The 19990-nt window shown below is 41.0% G+C and overlaps 1 protein-coding gene across 5 annotated transcripts in view; it reads right to left on the minus strand.

The window, feature by feature from the left end:
- Positions 1–19990, minus strand: part of PTGER2 (prostaglandin E receptor 2) — a 188891-nt gene that overhangs the window by 166199 nt on the left and 2702 nt on the right. For 2 of the 5 annotated variants that reach the window (XR_014148475.1, XR_014148474.1), the window contains exon 2: positions 9617–9925. Coding sequence is in view for 3 of the 5 variants with exons in the window: in XM_031030466.2 (XP_030886326.1) it covers positions 9707–9925 (219 nt within the window). In the remaining 2 variants the exon portion in view is untranslated. Of the gene's footprint in view, positions 1–1385; positions 9926–11102; positions 11220–19990 lie in introns of those variants that run through there. The other 3 variants (XM_031030466.2, XM_006735562.3, XM_081830515.1) reach the window with 2 other exon arrangements.

Here is a 19990-nt window from a genome sequence, read left to right on the forward strand (position 1 = left end):
AAAATTAAGTGGATGCTGAGATAGCTGCATTCGCCCCCCCAAAATAACTCATGTAAATTCAAATGACCGCTCATAATTGTAAATGTGTTTGATCTCCTTTTCCCTAATGGGAATGTGATGACAGGTGTATAAATTCTTTAAGCCAAATCATTAGCATCATACTGATGCTTAGCCTGACTTGGTGGTGAACAGGTTGGAAAGATTAAGATAACAGCTCTTCTCCTGCCCGTGAGATATCCATCATTAATATTTGGTTTTAGTTTTCATTTCACAGATACTCATTCACGGCTCAGAAACAAAACTTGTGAGGAAAACTGAATCAGAGTGATAGAAATTAGATTCTGATTTTAGTTTACCTTGTTAATTTCTCCCTATGTACAAAAAGCATGAATTTTTTGGCTTTCTTTCTTTTGCAGGGACTGTGCTTCCTGTTTCATTAAATTTTTTTTTTAAATGTTGGAATCATCATAAACTCACGGGAACACTGTAAATTTTTTCCTTGAATTATTTGTGATTAGGTTTCAGACGTGATGATGCATCCTTACCCGGGACTGCGACAGACGGAGTGCCTCCAAAGACATTCTGCTGCATAACACAATATAATCACCCAAACCGAGAAGTTAACACTGCTGCCTCCTATCATCTGTTCTTCAAAACCCATGTAAATTGTGCTAGTTGCCCCAGGGTCCTTCATAGTGATGGGGTCAAGTTCAGAACCACACCCTGCCATTAGTTGTCCTGTCCATTTGGTTTCCTTCAGTCTGGAACGGTTCTTCACTCTTCTCTTGATTTTCATGACCTTGACTCTTTTGAAGATTAACAGGCCAGGCATTTTGTAGAATATTCTTCAATTTGGGTTAGTCTGGTGTTTCCCCGTGATTAGATTCAGGTTACAAAGTTTTGGGATTAGATTCAGGTTACAAAGTTTTGGCAGGGAGAAATACCACAGAACTGACACCGTGTTCCTACTGCGTCCCGTCTTCCGGCTCACAGTGCAAATGGGTTCCATTACTGAGGATGTTTACTTGGATCCCCTGGTTAAATCAGGGTCTATCAGCATTTCTGACTGTAAAGTTACTCTTTCCCTTTTGTAATTAATAGTTATTTTGTCCAGAGTACTCTGAGACCATATAAATATCCTGTTTATGGCTCCTTCTTTCCTTGAACACTAATTTTCTTGCACAATCATATGTTCCTGTTTTGTCTTACACTTTTTCTGCCCTTGGCCTGGGGTGAGACATTTCTCCAAGGAGCCCTGGTTCCTTTTAGAGGAAAATGGCATTTAGAGATCAGGATCTGTGTGGTAGATGTGCTTATTGCTATTGGCTGGGGAACGTAGTTGCTAATCTCAGTCTCAGCAGGAAAAACCAGAAAACACACACACCTACTTAGATATGCCTTTATTTCTATATTTATCTGTATAAATTGAAAAACAGGAATTAATACCAATACCCCCAATTCCAATTCAATACTACAGCATTCATTCTACTTTTCTCTCTTTTTATATTTCTCTAGCAGTGACAGACCTGGTTTCCATTATCCTTAGTATAATTGCTTGTTTGATAAATCCATTTGTAACTAGTCTCCCATCCCCACCATCAGCCTTTCCCCCCACATCTACCTCTTTCTGCTCAATCTGCCCCAGTCTGAGCCCCTGACTGCCCCACTTGGACATCTGTTCTCACTCTGCTTGGGTTCTGACAGCCCATGCCAGGCAGCCCCCCAGTGCATGCCCTTCTCAACCCGCTCAGGTTCCTAAACTCTGTTGCCGGGCTGTCCGCTTGCAAGGATGCCCTAGTCTCCCACTCAGGTTCTGAGCCCCTACACCAGTTCACCCCCTGTGTGGATAGCCTCCTCATTCCCCTTGGGCTCTGATAACCCATGCAAGCCTGCTCCTCTGAATGGACTGGAAGATACTAAAACGTGGGGCATCAAAACAAAAGACACAACAGTCTCTCCCTCCTGCAACTCACAATCTAGTGCAAGGAGAGAGACCATGAATGTTATAAATATGTCAACCTTGAAGTATGTTTAAGGTCACTCATATTGGAAAAGGACGGACTAGGATAAAGGGAATGAGGAGTGGGGGGGTGCAATTTTAGGAAGGGGAGTCAGTGAAGACCTCACTGAGAAGCTGTCACTGGAGTAAAATTTTGAAGATGAGGAAGTGAAGAAGTGAGCCATGGCTGTCTGGAAGAAGAGCATTTATTCCAGGTCAAGGCAGCAGCCAGGGAAGTGATCTGAGATGGGAGCTTGCTGGCCTGCACCAGGCACAGCATGCTGGGCTGGGGGCCGGAGCCAGCAGTGGGGGAGAGGGGTGGGATAGGGGGCCTAGGGAATGCGGACACATCATGTCACCAAACTGATGTCTGCATTCCAATCCCAGCTTTACCACTCTGACTGCTGTTTACATATAAAGCTATCAGTTTTTTTTTTTTTTCATGTGATTTGTCTCTTAATCCCAAATTCCGATTACAAAGGATTCCAAAGAGTAGTATTTTAACCTGGTCAAGTAGGTGAACTAAAGGCAAGGCATTTAAAAAACTATTAATACTGATAACACAGGATAATTTTGTTTCCTCACTTAGTATATTTTTGCAACAGTTGTGATTCACTATAACTTAATTGAGAACACAGAAGAAATTTGTGGAAGGAAGATAGGACTCTCCACCTTCCTTAGTTTTCCAGACTGGCATTTCATGGACAGATGTGAACATCTGAACTAGTGTTTCATCTTAGAAGTGGGCGTCTGACTCCCCGGTCACCATAATAGGTAGTAAAGAGAATAAAGATCCCACGTTTATAGTTAAGCTTGCCCTTCTTTTATTGGAATGCGTACTTACACCAGAAGGATTTATTTTTACAGGTCAGGGAAGTGCCCACTGTGATGTGGTTATTGTGTCTTTCATTTTACAAGTAACATGAGGTCAGGTATTTTTAAAAACATGAAAAGTTAACGTTGAATTTTCAAAAGCCTAAGCCTTTTTGGCTTGTTCCTCTGGGCTCTTCACAATGAGGGTATGTTAAGAAGCTTTCTACAACCTGAAAGATAGTCTCAACTGTGTCTTCAAAGGTTTAATTGTGCAGCTGTTGATTTTTGAAGTGTTTAATTTATGATGTATCATGCATACTCTTAGGACTGAGATGAGTATTGGTCAGTTAATTCTGGCAAAAATATCATTTGATGACTAAAAGTAGTGAGTTCCATTTTCAAGGAAAGAGATTATTCTCTGGGCCTTAGCACAGGCATCTAATTCCACATCATCTCAAGGCCCAAGTTTTTAACACAAAAGACAAGTTTCAGCTGATAAGTTCAAAGCTTGCGATTCCTAGTCTGCAGAACCAATCCAAGAATTTATAGGCAAATGACTCATGAGAAACCAAATGACTGTGTGATGTCAGGTGGCAAGATTGGCACCATAATCATAAGGGGGATCTTATGAGAATGTCCTTAGTGAGCAACTCACTTCACCCCTGCACTCAGTTTTCCTCTATGTAAAGTGGAACACTGTGCTTCTTTCATTTGTTGAAGGTTATAAAGTTATGACCTAATTGTTAATAAGGCTTGTAATACTCAGGTTCATTAATGAGAATAATGTTCAGATCAAGCCAACAACTGATGTATCAGCACTCAGTATCGACTGGTTTAGAATTATGTGTTCGTGTTTGGTTCTGGCCCCGCATATTAAGGTGGACATTGATAAGTCGGATAAGATCTGGGGGAGGCACCAAAATGGTGAGGTGTCACATAAGTGATAGCTGAAGTAATCAGAAATATTTGCCTGGAGAAGTCCTGGGTGCTGTTTTCAGAAATAGGAAAGGTCGTCTGTGGCACATGGGTTGGACTTACTCCAGGGATCTTTGGAAGATGATGTGTAAATGAAATCTGCTCAGTTTCAGGTTTTTTTTAAAGATGTTAAAAAGATGTAAAATAAAAGATGTTAATTTATTTATTTTAGAGAGAGAGAGAGAGTGTGTGAGCAGGGGGAGGGACAGAGGGAGCGGGAAAGAGAGAATCTCAAGCAGATTCCCTGCTGAGCACGGAGCCCGATGCGGGGCTCGATCTCACGACCCCGAGATCAGGACCTGAGCTGAAATCAAAAGTCGGACCCTTAACCGAGTGAGCCACCCAGGTGCCCCTCAGTTTCAGCTCTGTGATAGAGTGTGTTTCCCAACACATAACATATCCTGTTTGAATAATGTTTCAGGTACTGTCCCCTCTAAGCTCCCCTACTTGGCTCCGAGCCATGTTATAGGTCCTGTTGTCTGTCTGTGTCTCTTGCTCTCTCTTTTATGCTTACACATTCCTCTACACTGTCCCGTGTGTGCCAGTCTACATTGCATTCTCTGAAATACAAACTTGTCCTAATGCTGATTATCATCATTGTTCTTGACAGTTACCCAGAGTCAACAAATAGATACCATGACCCCTCGCACCATGCCCCCCGCCAGGAACGAGCACTCTGAGCCAGAGGCACGTGAAGATGTCAGAAGAGCCGTTGAACTGGGCTTCTAAGATGATACTAATCCTTAACCTTATTAGCATTTACCATGTCCAGGCACTGTGCTGAATGTCCTGCATGTATTTACTCATTTGAGCTTCAAAATAATTGAAGAGATAGATAATTTCATTATCCTTCTGTTACAGACAAGGAAAGTAAGAGTCAGAGAGGTTAAATAACTTGTCTGAAAAAGACTCAGCAGTCTGGCAAATCTATAATAACCCCTGAATAAATCTAGAGTTTGTTGAAAGGACAAAGGTTGAGTGTGTGCATCAAAGATGACACAGGACCCAGTGGTGGGGCGGAGAGGGGACGGTTTGTGCTGGGAACAGTGGGCTCTGGAAAGGGATGAAAGGAAATGAGTAAAGGAGGAGCAGAAACAGATCCTGTGGTAGCAGAAAGGGTAACTTTGACAGATGGCTTGGGAGTCAAACTTTGTCTACTCTTTTTCCATTTTGTTAAAATTTGCTTTTTCCTTGTACTTCTGTCAGCATTTAAAATTATGCAGAATTGCTACATATACTCTTTCTTTACCTTAGCTGTGTAGACCCATCCCTGCTATGTTAAATTTGGGAACAACCTGCCCTGCATTGTTAAGTGATGTTTTTCTTTTCCTTTCTTTCTTTCTCTCTTCTTTCTTTTTCTTCTTTTTTTTTTTTTAAGATTTACTTATTTATGAGAGAGAGAGCACGAGTGGGCAGAGGGGCAGAGGGAGAGAATCCTCAAGCAGACACCCCACTGAGCATGGAGCCTGATGAGGGACTTAATCCCACAACCCATGAGATCATGACCTGAGCTGAAACCAAGAGTCAGATGCCTAACAGACTGAGCCACCCAGGTGTCCCTAAGTGAGGTTTTTCTAGATTTTTCTCACTCTAGTGGTCCACCTTAACAATGAGGCTCCAGTTCATTTCTAGACCAGTGTACATGGTTCCCTCTCTTTGTTCTGCCTAGAGATAGCTATACTGCTATGGGCAGGGGAAACACAAAGATGCTTTGGTCTGATCCCCCTTCTCTTTCTCCAATTATATAAAATCATATGCTTCCAAAGTTAGATAAATGTAAACGCCCAGCCTCAGGAGAGCAGGGCTAAGGACCAATATTTTGATGAAGGAATCTATAGTACTTCACCCCCTTTCATACAGATGGGGCTGATTTCTATTCCCCAAGCTTGTTAGAGGATATTTGAAGTAGAAGGCAGGAAGAGAGGCTGCTCACTTTGTGGTTTCATTTTTTGTGTTGGTGCAATAAAAAAAAAAAAAAAGGAAAACATATTTTTAATTTACTTATGCTGGATATTCTCCACTTGCCCTCTATTAATCTACTCTCCCCCTGTAGGAAGGCCTTCATGGACTGCTTTACCCAGGCTCCCCTGACTGTGGATTACAGATGGGTTTGGCCAATGGGAGAAACAGGCTGAAGAGTAGAGAGTAGGAGGAGAGATCTTCCGGGAAGGTGGATCCCTTGTTGCCTCCCTGAGGTTTGGCAACAGTTGTGCTTACTTCCCTACTTAAGGCTACAGCTCCAATTGGGTGATGGCTCCTCCCTTGTCCCTTCAGGCTGAGGAGTGGAAGAGCTTGTGAGGGACATCTCACCATCCCTTGCTGATTCCCTTAACTCTGCGCACCCCTCTGTATGTGTGCTGCTGAAGCGAGCACGTGCCCAGCCCTCTGTAAATATTCCTTTCATTCAACAGTCCACGAAAGAGATGGAGCACGCCATCTCTTTTTTCTGTTGGAAACTTTCCTGATTTGACTCGTGGCAGATTTTAAAAATGAAACACTTGGGTCATGGAATTAAACCACCCAAACTGGATTTTAATAGTACATTCATTTTATAGGGAATAAAAAAATATAATCCAAGAAAATTTACTTAACAATTAAAAGCATTGTAAAATCTACCCCCCAAAAAAGTAGTTTTCTGAAATAAAAATTAATGCCCAGTACATGTCCTTGGTCTCCTGTAGAGACTAGAGTTTTTGTGACTTGCCAAAATAATATTTATTTCCATAGTGTGCATTTATGGTAATAAAAATGCTTTGTGAATTAAAAAAATTATAATGCTGTTAGGTGATTGGAGGTATGTTATAAATGCATCCTCAGGGAGGAAATCCAATGAAGTTAAGTGTGTGATGGGGCAGAAGATCGTCATCAAATACTTAAGTTGCAACACCACCTGCATGAGCAGGCATTGTCCGCTCACACACAGAAACTTCTCATTTGCAGAGAAGACTGCTTCTCCATCTGTAAATGGCTCAAGTGGGGGCTCTTCCTAAATTCAGAGAACCATGAGTTTTGGCTAAATGAAATAAACAAACCTTTACATGAATGCCAGCTAATTGTCTTCCCCTGCCTTTCAATGCCATCAAATTTTAAACCTGAATATATTAGTTTTTTCTTGATTCCAATCAGAGCTGACATCACGTGAACATTCGAACAACCCTTTCAAAGTGCACTGGCATGAGCAGACAGGGATGCCAAAAATTTAACTGAATTACACCAAAGATGTAGTGATTCAGACTGGATTTTCCCAGCCTTGGCCAACATGGTGGTTTTGGGTTGGCACTGTTTCTAGAGCTTTGTTCTGGCTCTGGGTTGTCATGGGCCCAAACAACTTTGAGATTCAGGTCTTTTGGAGGCTTTCTATAGCATCTATCAGATCTTTGGAGATTCAAGACCACACTTCAGTACCAGAATTTCCCAGTTCCCTCTTGGATGACCTGAGGCCACAGGGAACTGGGAACAATTTGGCTCAGGGCCGACTACTCTGGCCCATCCAATTCCTGGACACCTAAATTTAGGGCTGGCATTTTGAGGTGAAAATCCACTTTTCATCCCACTGACTGTCGGGGACAATGAATAAAATTGGTATCTTCTTTTATCACAGCTCAGTTCTCTAATATACCAGGCTAAGCCCTTGCTTTTTATTTAATTTGAAAATGAGTCAGTAAGTATAAACAGGCATGTCTGATGTGATGAGATTTTTAGAAAGGAAATATTTACATATCTATTCTAAGTAAATTTTTTTGTTACCTTTAAATTGCCATTAGTAATAGGTGATTCACTATTACATAGGATTTTTACATTCAATTCCTTCTTTGTATATGCAGGTGAAACAATAGGATTTAGCCATTTAACACAATGCAAGGAGCAGGAGTACATTAAGAAACAAAGCTCTGGAAACCTACTAGTTCTTAAATAAGTGGTTTAAATTCTTATATATTGGGCCCCCAGAGTGAATCATTGTGTTCCTACTAGTGATACTATGTTCAAGTGTGCCTTTTCCTTTTTTAAAAGTTCTCAGGCATTATTCCAGAATTTTTGGGGAGTGGTGAGGTGGAGTAAAGGATTGTAGTTAACATTTTCATTTGGTGGAAAAAACAGTCATCTGATAAAAGAAATCAATCTTCCAGATTCAAAGTAACTTCAGAATTTTATGTTTAGGAATTACCCATGAGCGTAATTAATCCTATTTAGAACAATTTCTTAACTTTAGAATACTTGTGTGCAGGGAAGATTTATTTACCCGTCCAGATTTCAGTTAAGTTAAATTTTGCCTGATTTGTTTAAATTAGTAGAAAAGCAAACCACTTATTTATTCTTTTAAAAATAAGAGCTGATTTGACATAGATTGTGTCTGATGCTAGATTGGTTTGGAATCACTTTAAGTGATCACCTAGTTTGATAACTACTTATAGGAGATGGTTTTACATAAGCAATTCAATGAGACTTTGGAAAAAACTAACATCACTTTTTCTTTTTTTATAACAGCTATCCTGTAATAACACTCACTGCAAAATAAATAAATAAATAAAATGGTTCTACTATTCTGAAGATCATACTGTAAGGGGAAAAAAATCCTCTAATACCAAGTACTATACTGAATATTTTAATATCTAAATTATAATGCAACCACACTTTAAAAACCTGCCTGCCAAAATAAATATATTTTTTCTACTTTTATCTTATTAAAAATATTATATCTACTCTAGAAACTGTTACTTGGGGGAATTCATCAAATACTATTCCATTTTCAAATTTTTGTTTCATAGTTTATTTTCATAACATTTCAGATGAGTTTACGCAGTAACTAAGATGATCGAACGGTGCAAATTTGCTGAAACCCTGATGCTGGGTTTATACCATGCCAAACATCTAGATTTAGAAACATATTAAGACATGACTCACTGTTGCATGATTTCCTATATAGTATGAGTCAAACCATGTTTCCTGGATAAAAGTGTAGATGCATGAGTTTTGCTAAAACACAGTCATCTTATCAAGTAGATGTTAGTCACAGCCTCATCATGAGCAATAGAAGAGTTTCAGGGTTTATTGAGAATTGACCAGATTTTTCAGTTTTTAATTCTAATATTCAGCTTCAGACATAGCCACATTTCCCCTCCCTGGAAATAGAATGAAGAGTATTAATCAGAATTTGAAACTCTCTTAATAGCCTATTATTTCTTGTTGAGAGGAAAATTCCAAAAGTGTTCTTGATTACTCTTAGCACAATGGACATTATCAAATAAATAACCAAATACTTTGACACACAGCTTCTAGAGGACTAGTAAAAAGGTGACGTTAACCAGCTGAGCCTTCTTCACACATAATACCGTGGTGACCAGAGAGACCTCCCATATACACAAATAGGACGGTACAAAGTGCCTGTGATTTCCAAATTCATTGGCCAGACAAAGGGTTTGTTAAGCAACACAAGACACCAGTCTTAGTCGCTTCCAAGTACTGCCTTTGTAGAGGAGACACACGAAGTTTCATCTGGTCTGACTGCACACTGCGTGTTTATAACGACAGTAGCGTAGAAGATTAAAATAGAAAACACAGTAACTATTTAGGGTTTTAAACAAATTACAAAACCACATGCTTTCTCACTCAACAGGAAAGCTTAAATCAAAAGGCAACTGGATCCTCAAAGCAGCTGGTTTTTCCTCCAAAGCCCAACCTCATTGACCTGCTCATGGAGGGTAGGTCTTATAGATCCTTCTAACACCTTCCATGAAGTGCCTTGTCAGCACCTCTGTAGCCCCAATCTATCGCTGAGAGGTTTGTTCACTCTGTTTTATTAGGGTGGCGTTGTTGGATTTGTAAACTTACTTTTTTCATTTCTCCAAGCAGCCATTTCAAAATGATCTTCCAGATGCTGGCTAATGAAGCACTTCTTAACTATCGTCGACAAAGGTCAATCTACTTACTGGCATTGGACTGTAGAGAACAGGAAGTTGGTGTTGCATCTTGTGTTCTTAATGAAACCCGACAACAGAGGACTGAACGCATTAGTCTCAGAACAGGAGGCCTAAGGATGGCAAAGACCCAAGGGTCAATTATTGAATTGATTGATAAAAATCTAAGAGCTTGGAGGTCCCACTTGTTTTTTTGGGCGGTTTCATCCATATATGCAAAAATCTGTAAGAAGCAGAAAGGAAAAATGATATTAGTTTTATATTGTAGCAGTGGACAGGCTTGGAGCATGTGCAATTTCTTAAGAGCAAAATGGGGTTTTTTTGTTGAACCAGGGGTGTTGACAGATGGGTAGCAAAATCTCAGTCTTCTTCCATATGTTTATTCCTGACAAAAACTCTGAAATATAAGTATTGTCTCCTTTTGACAGACGAGGAAGTGAACTTCAGGAGAGGTAATAACAATATGTTACATTTACGTCCAAATATTTAATCTGATTTAATTATCACAGTTCAGTGAGAAAAGGTACCCAGAGCATGGGTTCTGGACATGGGACTGCCTGGGTTTCAATCCTGGCTCCATATATAGCTTTGGAACCACAGGAAAGAACACTAACCTCTTTGTGCCTCAGTTACTACATCTTTAAAATGGGTGATAATGATAGCAATACTACTTCTTAGGTTTGTTGGGAAGATGACAGGAAGTAGTATGTGTACGCTATTTAAAACAGTGCTTGCTCAGTAAGGACCCCACAATGTTGTCCATATCTCCAGATTACCAGTGAGGACACTGACATGAGAGAAGTTAGGTGACTTGCCCAAGTTCCCAGGCCACTTAGTTGGCAGACTCAGGACATAAATTACAACTTCCTTGACACTAGTTAGTAAAGGGCTCAACCATGGGCTACATTCAGATAGCCTATATTAAAACAAAGGCCTTTAGAACAATGTTCTAAATACTGGAAACGTGACATATTTTGCACACTGACTAATGTTTTCAAACAGGTATACCAGCTCTCATCTGATTCCTTATATATTTTGGGATCAATGCAACTTTTTGGTAAGATTGAAAGGAATAGAACAGGACATGCTTGATAACGATCAAACACTTCACATAGCTTACAGAAAAGAGGAAAACAAATGGAAAGAAATCACACCCAGTCTTTTTTTTAAAGATTTATTTGAGAGAGAAAGAGAGTGAACACAGGAGCGGGGGTCTGGGGAGAGGGAGAAGGAGAAGCAGACTCCCCACTGAGCAGGGAGCCTGCCTCGGGGCTGGATCCCAAGACCCTGGGATCATGACCAGAGCTGAAGGCAGATGCTTAACCGACTGAGCCACCCGGGCGCCCCTCATACCCAATCTTTGAAACCAATTCTTTATAATGTTCTAGGGACTTTCTTACCAGTGGGAGTGAGTTAGAGAGCTACAACTTCATTCCTCCACAGTCCTTTCCCAGAAAAAGGAATGGTTTATTTCCTTTTCCCCTGGTACTTATTCTGCAGGCATCTGGCAACTGGTTCTACAAAGCGAATTGCAGGGAAGGAGAAGAGTAGTCATCTTTGGGTTGCTTATGTTAGCATAAGAGTGGAAAGGTTTGGCAGCCACAGGTGTTTATGCCAAGAATCTTGGAATAGGGGATGGAGGAGAGACTTGGCGCATGAGCAAGGAAAAAGAAGTGATGGTGGATTTCCCTGATTTATACAGAGAAGAGGAAAGTTAGGTGGGAATATGCAATGGAGCAATCATTTTCTTGTCAGCCAAACTATTTTGGCTGAGAAATATACAGTGCTTATATGGTATGTCTAAGGAGCGATTTGGGAGTTTAGAAATTCAGGATAAGAGCGTACAAAAGTCTGATAGATTCAAGTATATTAGTTACTACACAAACAACTGACACTCTGTTGGACAAAAAGTCTGTAGCAGAGTTTATGATCGAGCTTCACCAAAGCATGCGATGACAGTGAATTGGGCAGCCATCCTGGGCGGTGTGGCGAGGGTTTAGTGCTCCGGCGTCACACATGGAGACGAGTCGGGTTTTCAGTGGCGAATGACCTGTACGGTATCATCGCTCCTGATCTCGTTAGAGTGACAGAGCAATGAGAAGTGAAAAATGGTTTTAGAGGATGAAGCAATTCTGTACTATTTGTTTCCTTTCCTTTTTGTCCACTATGCTAGGTAATTTTTAGAAATGCTTAAAATTTGCATCTCAGGAGGTGGCAAAGATTTTATAGAAGGCAATTTCTTCTTTTGACGCTGGGAAAAGTGACCCTTGAAGTTTCTGATGTAAGTTTTGTCTTTTCCGACCTCCCCATTTTTTCCCCCTTTGGTTCTTGCCTTTTGCCTAGAGTTCAGTTTTTGATATGGATACTTGGGTTTGTTTTTGATTGTGAAATACACACAGCATAAAATCTACCATTTTAACCATTTTCAAGTGTATCATCAGTGACATTAAGTACATATATATTGTTGTGCAACTGTATTGTCTATGTTTTTTGTTTTCTGTATATCAAGATGCTTTGACATCTTAAAAGCTTTCTGGCAGGGAAGAGACTGCCCCTCCCCAGGGCTACATTCTTAAGAACAGCCCAGGGCTCCCCTGAAGCAGTCCTTTGATATGCACAGTAATCAAGCCGGGGCCCCTCCATCTGGCCCTATATCCCAGGAGGCAATATTCCTCTGTAAAGGCCCAGGTTGTCCTCCTGCTTCTGTCCCTTCTGCCTCCGGACCCACACTACTGTTTTCCCTTGTGGCCCTGGTGTTGGCCCTGGTGTTGTGCACAGGACCTGTCAGTATGACAAACTTTATTTTCCTGAGCCTCTCCCGTGCTCCTCTGGTGGCCGCCCCTGACTGGCCATCAGGTAAAAACACAGACTACATCACCACCATCCTTCTCCAGAATCTTTTTTTCATCACCCCAAACTGAAACCCAATAACTCCACATTCCCCTCTCCTTCCAGCTGATCCTAGACTTTAATTAAAGGCTGACCCAATTGATAGGTCAGTTAATGAGTGATGTTTCAGTGAGATTCCGGAATTCAGCTTCGGAGGCTGATAGAACTTAAACACGTTTTTGCCTACACTACTAATCAATTTGCTATGAGAAAAATCTAAACGAGTTAGTTTTAAGTTCTTAGGATAGGCTCACTCTATAGGGCTTTGCTAAGAATATAGAGTTTGTTTTGATACCTACAAAGTGGTATGGATGAAAATCAGTGTTCTTTAGATTCAACTTCTATGATGATATAGAATCCTTTCAGCCTCCCGTGGAAAATTTCATCTTGGCTCCGGCCGGGGCACTGTTCTTCTGAGCTACTTCCCTACTGTTAATGCAACTCCATTGTGGTTTCAGAACGTTAGAGCAGATGAGAACTTTATTTGGTTGTTCATTGAAATCACCTGAGGATTGTTAAAACTACTCTGATGGCTTGCTCCCACCCCCAGAGACTCTGATATAATTAATCTGGGCTGTAACATGGGTATCAAGGGTTTTAAATCAACCTGGGTGATTCTAACCTGCAGCCAAGGTTGAGAACCTCTGTTTTAGAACCTTTATCCAACACCTGAAAGAGTTTAAAATTATTCATTTATCACACTTAAAAATAAAAGACCCACTTAGGCCTGGTCAAACAAATGACGTTGAGCTTCCAGAATCCAATTTCTGATCATTAATATGCAATCTGATTTTCCTTTGGAAGTTGAACCCTATACAGATAGCAGTTAATATTTACTGAAGACCTCTGTGTGTCAGGCATGGGGCTAAGCAATTTGTAGGCCTTATTCTGTTTAATCCTTACACCAACTTGCAAAATATTATTATTCCTATTTTAGCAAAGAGGAAATCAGGGCCTAGAAGATTAGTTACCATGCCCCAAATCACACTCCAGGTAAGTAGGGAAGCCACAGAACCACACTCCCAAGCAGTGGGACCAGAACTTGCCTTTTAGCCACCACACACTCTGCCAACTTCTACATAAAAAGCTTGTGATGCTGGGCACATGGGTGGCTCAGTCGGTTAAGCGTCTGCCTTCAGCTCCGGTCATGATCCCAGAGTCCTGGGATCATGCCCCTTGTCCAGGCTCGATGCTCAGTGGGGAGCCTGCTTCTCCCCCTCCCTCTGCTGCTCCCTTGCTTGTGCTCTCTCTCTCAAATAAATAAATAAAATCTTAAATAAAAAAAAAAGGCCTGTGATGTAAAGTCTCACGTGAAGTTCACCACTAACTGATATGGTTTCGTAAGAGCCTTGTTTGCAAAGGTGTCACAAAGGTTTGTGGGTATGACTGTTCTTGTTTATCGACTTAAAAACCATGGCTGTATCTACTTGTCTTTCTTTGGGGCTTTTCTTTCCTTCACACTTTTTTTTTGGTAATCTACATGATATGTCTGCATAGTGCTACATATGTATAATTTATATATATGTATAAATATATTGGATGTTTACTAAAAGATTTTATTAAAAAATTTTTTTCACTTGTATTTTTTATTTAAATTCAATTAATTAACATATAATATATTATAGCTTCAGAGGTAGAGGTCAGCGATTCATAAGTCTTAATCAAGAGTCGGATGCTCAATCGACTGAGCCACCCAGGCACCCCTCTTTCCTCCACACTTTGCGCAGTTAAATTGCAGGCAGAGATTATTATATGTTTACCTGCCTTGTGAAAGACATTTGGTGTCCTGGCTATGGCTTTATATAATCCATTCTTTTTTTTTTTTAAGATTTTATTTATTTATTTGACAGAGAGAGAGAGAGCACAAGCAGGGGGAGGAACAGAGGGAGAGGGAGAAGCAGGCTTCCTGCTGAGCAAGGAGTCCGATGCGGGGCTTGATCCCAGGATCCTGGGATCATGACCTGAGCCAAAGGCAGATGCTTAACCAACTGAGCCACCCAGGTGCCCCTATATAATCCCTTCTTTAAAAAACTTTTGGTGTCAGCTATACTTCAAAAAAAATTTTTTTTAAACAAAAAACTTTTGGGGGGACAGTATTTTCCAGGTATATGATGTTTTAAAGAAATCCCTTCCCCCAAATCCCAGGTGCTTTGTGGTGGAGGGAACAGGAGCCTCTGTCCCTTTGAGGAAAGACTGGGGCATAGATAGGGCTCCAGCACCAAAGAGTGTTCCCTGCATTGTGCTTCCAGTAATCCCAGGGCTGGACACAAAGAGAGTTAATGCTAAAGTTTAGAGCTCTGGGCTTGTATATTCCAGGCTCATGGCTCTTAATTCTTAAAAAAAAATGATGGGCACACTGGAACATCTACCCAGAACTCATATAAACACAAGATTTTGCAAATGATTTCAAAGTGATCCAGGTGCTATCCATGGAATTCAGGAAGAACCCTGGTCCACGGGAAGTTTTTGGCTTGCCCAAATGCACTTTCCCTATTCCTGGCCCTTCCCATCACCCATATGTCCTAACTGCAGAAGACTTCAGTCTAGTGTTCTGTTAGAGGGGGGCAATTTTAGGCAGCAAATTATTCTGAGAAGAATGAAGCTTGGTATATATTGGTCATATAAACTGAGGCACAGTGGATGTGAGATCAAGATAAGGATGGAGTTTGGTGGTCAGAAGCTACAAAATAGAGGACAGGAGAAGCGAATGGAAACCGAGCAGACCAAGTTGCAAATTAACTGGGTCTTAAACCTTAAGGTGGAAAGAAACTTGTCTTCCTAAACACCATGTTTCTGGAGATCAGTCCCTCACCATTTCTATCCTATCCTATTCCATTCCATTCCTTTAAAAAAAAAAAAGATTTTATTTATTTATGAGACAGAGAGAGAGCAAGCACGATCAGGGGAGGGGCAGAAGGAGGGGGACGCAGACTCCCTGCTGAGCAGGAAGCCTGATGCGAGACTCATCTTAGGACCCCAGATCATGACCTGAGCCCAAGGCAGACCCTTTATTTTTAACTTAATACTGTGACGGGCTCTTGACATGCCAAAGAAAGAAACACCATCCTTAAAAGCTGTTTTTCTTTATCACAACCACCATTTTATAATGGCAAAGGAAAAGGTGTCAAATGAAAACACTCATATAGAGGAACGTTCTCTTAAAAGGTCACGTGTCTTAAAATGATTTCACCAATCCCGAAGCATACCATTGGTGATGCAGAAATGATAAAAGGATTTCCCATAGTTCATGGATATAACTTAAAATATTACCAAGCAAATTCACTGTGGTTATGCATGAAGAGTTCTGAATTTCTCTTTTATCCCTACTAGAACTGTGGTATTTTCCATGTACATAATCAACAAATTTCATAAAAGTTTTACAACCCCCATTCATGTTACATTTTACATGAAGAGTTCCAGGAATGAACAGGAAACTCCAGCACTGTTTACTTGAGTTTGTTCTGTATTTTGAAGATCATATTTCCACTAATCAGGTTTGCCTAGAAATTACAGCCCTAAAGAATTTCTAAAGATGAAGACAGTTTTAGAATGAGGCAATGGTTCACTTTTGAAATTTTGGAACTGAATAAAATATTCTAATGGCAAGTAGAAAGCAGTTTAAAATGACCAGCAGCTGTCCACAGCTATCGGCAAAGTAGTGACCAAGTAACTTGACGTGGGTTGGAAATTAAAACACAAACAGTATCTGAGGCAAGAATGGAGGTCTGATATAATTTCTGTGTTCTGTTCCATTTCAGGAAAAAAGTTTCTATTTATCTCTGTGAAATGGTGGCAACAGCTGATCAACATAAGGAGGAATTCATTAATTTATACACTATCCCTTTAGTACATAAACAGTTTGGAATATGTTGTTGGTCCCATGCATGATTTCATATTGGGCAGCCAAATTAATGCCATTTCCTAACGACAACAGAGGTTTTTTGTTTTTTTTTTTAATCACATAAGAAATGTTTTATGTGCAACAACAGAAGATTTTATGTGAGGGGTAATCTGATTATTTCTTAATTTAGACCAGTATTTATATTAGCCAATCTCCTTAAATCTCAGTGTCAGCCTTTCAATTCATAGGACTGTGGAGAAGAAAGAAAGGAACCGCACACTTGGCCCCAGCTCAGGCCCCTTGATGGGCATGGAAAAAAAGGTCTTTGCCATTTTATTTTTAAAGTGAACAAGTTGGGGGGGGGCACCTGGGTGGCTCAGTCAGTTGAGTGTTGATTCTTGGTTTTGGCTCAGGTCATGATCATAGGGTTGTGGGATCGAGCCCCCCCACCCCACCCCGGTGCTTAACACCGAGTCCACTTGGGATTCTTTCCCCCTCTGCTCCTTCCTCCCCATCCCAACTGGGGTGTGAGTGCTCTCTCGCTCTCTCTCAAATAAATAAATTAATTAATTAAAAAAAATCTTTAAAAAAAAAGGCTAACAAGTTGGAATTGAGACAAAATGATCTAGATACTTATAACATCTTCACCATTCCTTTATGAATTTCACACGTTACCCCTGAAAGAAGTACTTTTTCTCTGATAGTACTGTGGTTGGGAGGATAGACTCTGTGCATTTTTAAACTGTCTGGCTTTGAATCCCAGCTCTAGCACTCACTAGCTGGGGGACCCAGGATGTTATTTGCCTCATCTGTAAAACAGAAACAATAATACTATCTATTTTGCAGGTTGTTGTGAAGATAATGGGTTAGTGTACGTAAAAATTAACAGTCAAAAAGTTAGCCATTTTGATGTTGACAATAATGATATTTGAAGGTTGAACTTGACTTCATTACAGGGTGCTGGGTATTTTACATTTCCATAGTTATCACTTCCAAACATTGGAAGTCCCAGTTAGGATGTGTGGAAGACTGGTGTTCTTGGAGGAAGCAGTAATTCTAACCTGCACCCTCCCCCCCTTGGGACAATGCTGACGTGAATGGTTCCAGGTTTCCTAAATTTCCCACTCCCCTCCTTCCCTCACTCCTGGATCACTGGAAAAGCCTGGTGCCCCACTGGGTACACAGCTGTGAAATCTCTTTACTGGGCCAGTGGTGTGGCCCACTTTTGAGGGAAATAGAAAGCAGCTCTGTTATCCTGAGGAAGAAACAGACAGAGATAGAGTAGATTGCTAGTACTTTCTGGGAACAAGGAAGTCAATTAGTTGGAATAGCTCATTAATAATCGCTTTACATTGATTACATTTTGAAGTGAAAATATTTTGGATATATTGGGTTAAATAAAATTACTGATTAATTTTTACCATTTCTTTTTACTTTTTGTTATTTGGCTAATAAAACATTTAAAATTCCGTATGTGGCTCAATGTACTTCTATTGGACTGCATATGTTCTGTTGGAGGAACAGGAGAATTTCTGAAGGCCACCACAGGTCTTTGCCTTGTCTAACGGTGTCCCAGTTAGGATGTGTGGAAATGATACCTGCCTTCTGTGGGAGATTGGTGAAGGCCATTTCTGACCACAGTTTTAGTGTGGGCCAAGTAGACGAAAAGGACATGAGGGGAAAGTGTCCCCCCTCCCAGGGCCCATGGCAAGCATTCTGAAATAGCAGAATGTATGCACCAGACAGTAGCTGCGACTTTGGAATCATCAGGTAAGCCCTCCACGAGACAACCAAAATCAGGATACTACAGCATTTCATAAGGTTTAAAGTGCTGTGCAAATGAAAGGTTCTAACAAGTATCAATAATCTATTGACAAAGTAAAATTAGTCAATGGTCAATGTAAATTTCCTTACTAAAAGTCAACTTGATACTCCCCATTCAAGGTACAGTTCAAATATCTATTTGGGGCCTCGTGAGTTACCAATTCTTCATCTGGATAACATGTCATGTTAGCCCCAAGGCAAGGATCAGTGTGTCTGGCTTTCTGATTATGTTTACCCTAGGTTTCCCCTACTCTTTGGGAATCTTGGCCATGAATCCATGCAGAAGCAAACCTGGATAATATTTGCTGATAGTGTCAATGCCACTATCATAAAGGGCCCTCATAATCTTCATCTGGTGTCCTCAAGCCATAAACAGGCAATCTAAATAAAAACACAGCTTCAAAGCAAACCTCCTACTCCCCTACTCTTTCTAACCAGACTTCTAGCTCCAAGCCCCTTCCATTTGGCAACTCTGGAGCTGCCCCTGGCTTAATAGTAAATAAAGGGGGGAAATAAATATTCATATAAATGTGTGTGTGTGTGTGTTTAGACAGGGAGACTTAAAAATCGACATATAGCAAGGATTGAGTTCTCATGATAAAAGGCAAATTGACTTGAAAACAGGGGAACCTGTTGAAAATCACTGCCTTTATGTTTTATAATATATTTATGCAATGGGTTAGTCATGATCAAAGGAGAGACCTTTTCCTCCTGTTGTCTTCCTCTAAAGGATTTAGGGAATAATAATCCTGTTCACAAGCATGTGGTCCCCTCAGAGCCCATTCCCAAGCTATTTAAGTGGCTGGGGATAGGGGCTATTTTTAATTATACACTCAAGAATCACAGATGAGACTCCAAGAACTGACCTCCCAATTCTCACCAGGCCAAGACCGGCACTGCCCAACTCAGAAAGGGTTTATGGCCTCTAAGTTGGATTCTAAGTCGTTTAGTGGAACTGGAAATGCTTTTTCTCTCATAGATACGTGTTCTGCATCTTTGTCCCGACCCAAAAAAGTTGATTTAACTCCTAACATGACATCAAAAGTTTCTACTAGTAACGCAAAAGAAAGGCGTAGAAGCCATGCCGGTTTCTACATCACAGCCTTTCTGCTGTACAAACGCCCTGGTTCAGGGTGGAATGGAAGAGGCAGGGTCCTGCAGTGCTACCTCAGTTCATAAGGGGGTACCTTCCTGTCACTTATGGATTCAGACCAGCTTCCGCCCTGACGGAGAATGGGGTAGGAGTGTGAGGACAATGGGGACCAGGGAGAAGAGAACATAGCCATGAATCAGTTCACGTAGGAGGACAGGTGTCCTTCCCCACCCCGGAGGAGGAGCATATGAAGATAATCCACAGCAGTGATGGAGGTGGGAAGTAAGATAAAGTTACTGCTTTAGTTTCTACAGCTCAGACCTGCTAATGGTAGGCACTGTCTAGCTCTTTCTTTTCTCCAAGACTGTGGCAGGCGGGAGTCACTGCCGACTGCTTACTCCCTGTAGGGTCAGTCTTGTTCTTTTGAAGAGTGGGAAGAGGGGTCGGGCGCCTGGGTGGCTCAGTTGGTTAAGCGACTGCCTTCGGCTCAGGTCATGATCCTGGAGTCCCTGGATCGAGTCCCGCATCGGGCTCCCTGCTCGGCAGGGAGTCTGCTTCTCCCTCTGACCCTCCCCCCTCTCATGTGCTCTCTCTCATTCTCTCTCTCTCAAATAAATAAATAAAATCTTTAAAAAAAAAAA

This window comes from Leptonychotes weddellii, chromosome 9, assembly GCF_054177405.1.
Source record: "Leptonychotes weddellii isolate Sample4059 chromosome 9, ASM5417740v2, whole genome shotgun sequence".
Taxonomy (NCBI): domain Eukaryota; kingdom Metazoa; phylum Chordata; class Mammalia; order Carnivora; family Phocidae; genus Leptonychotes; species Leptonychotes weddellii.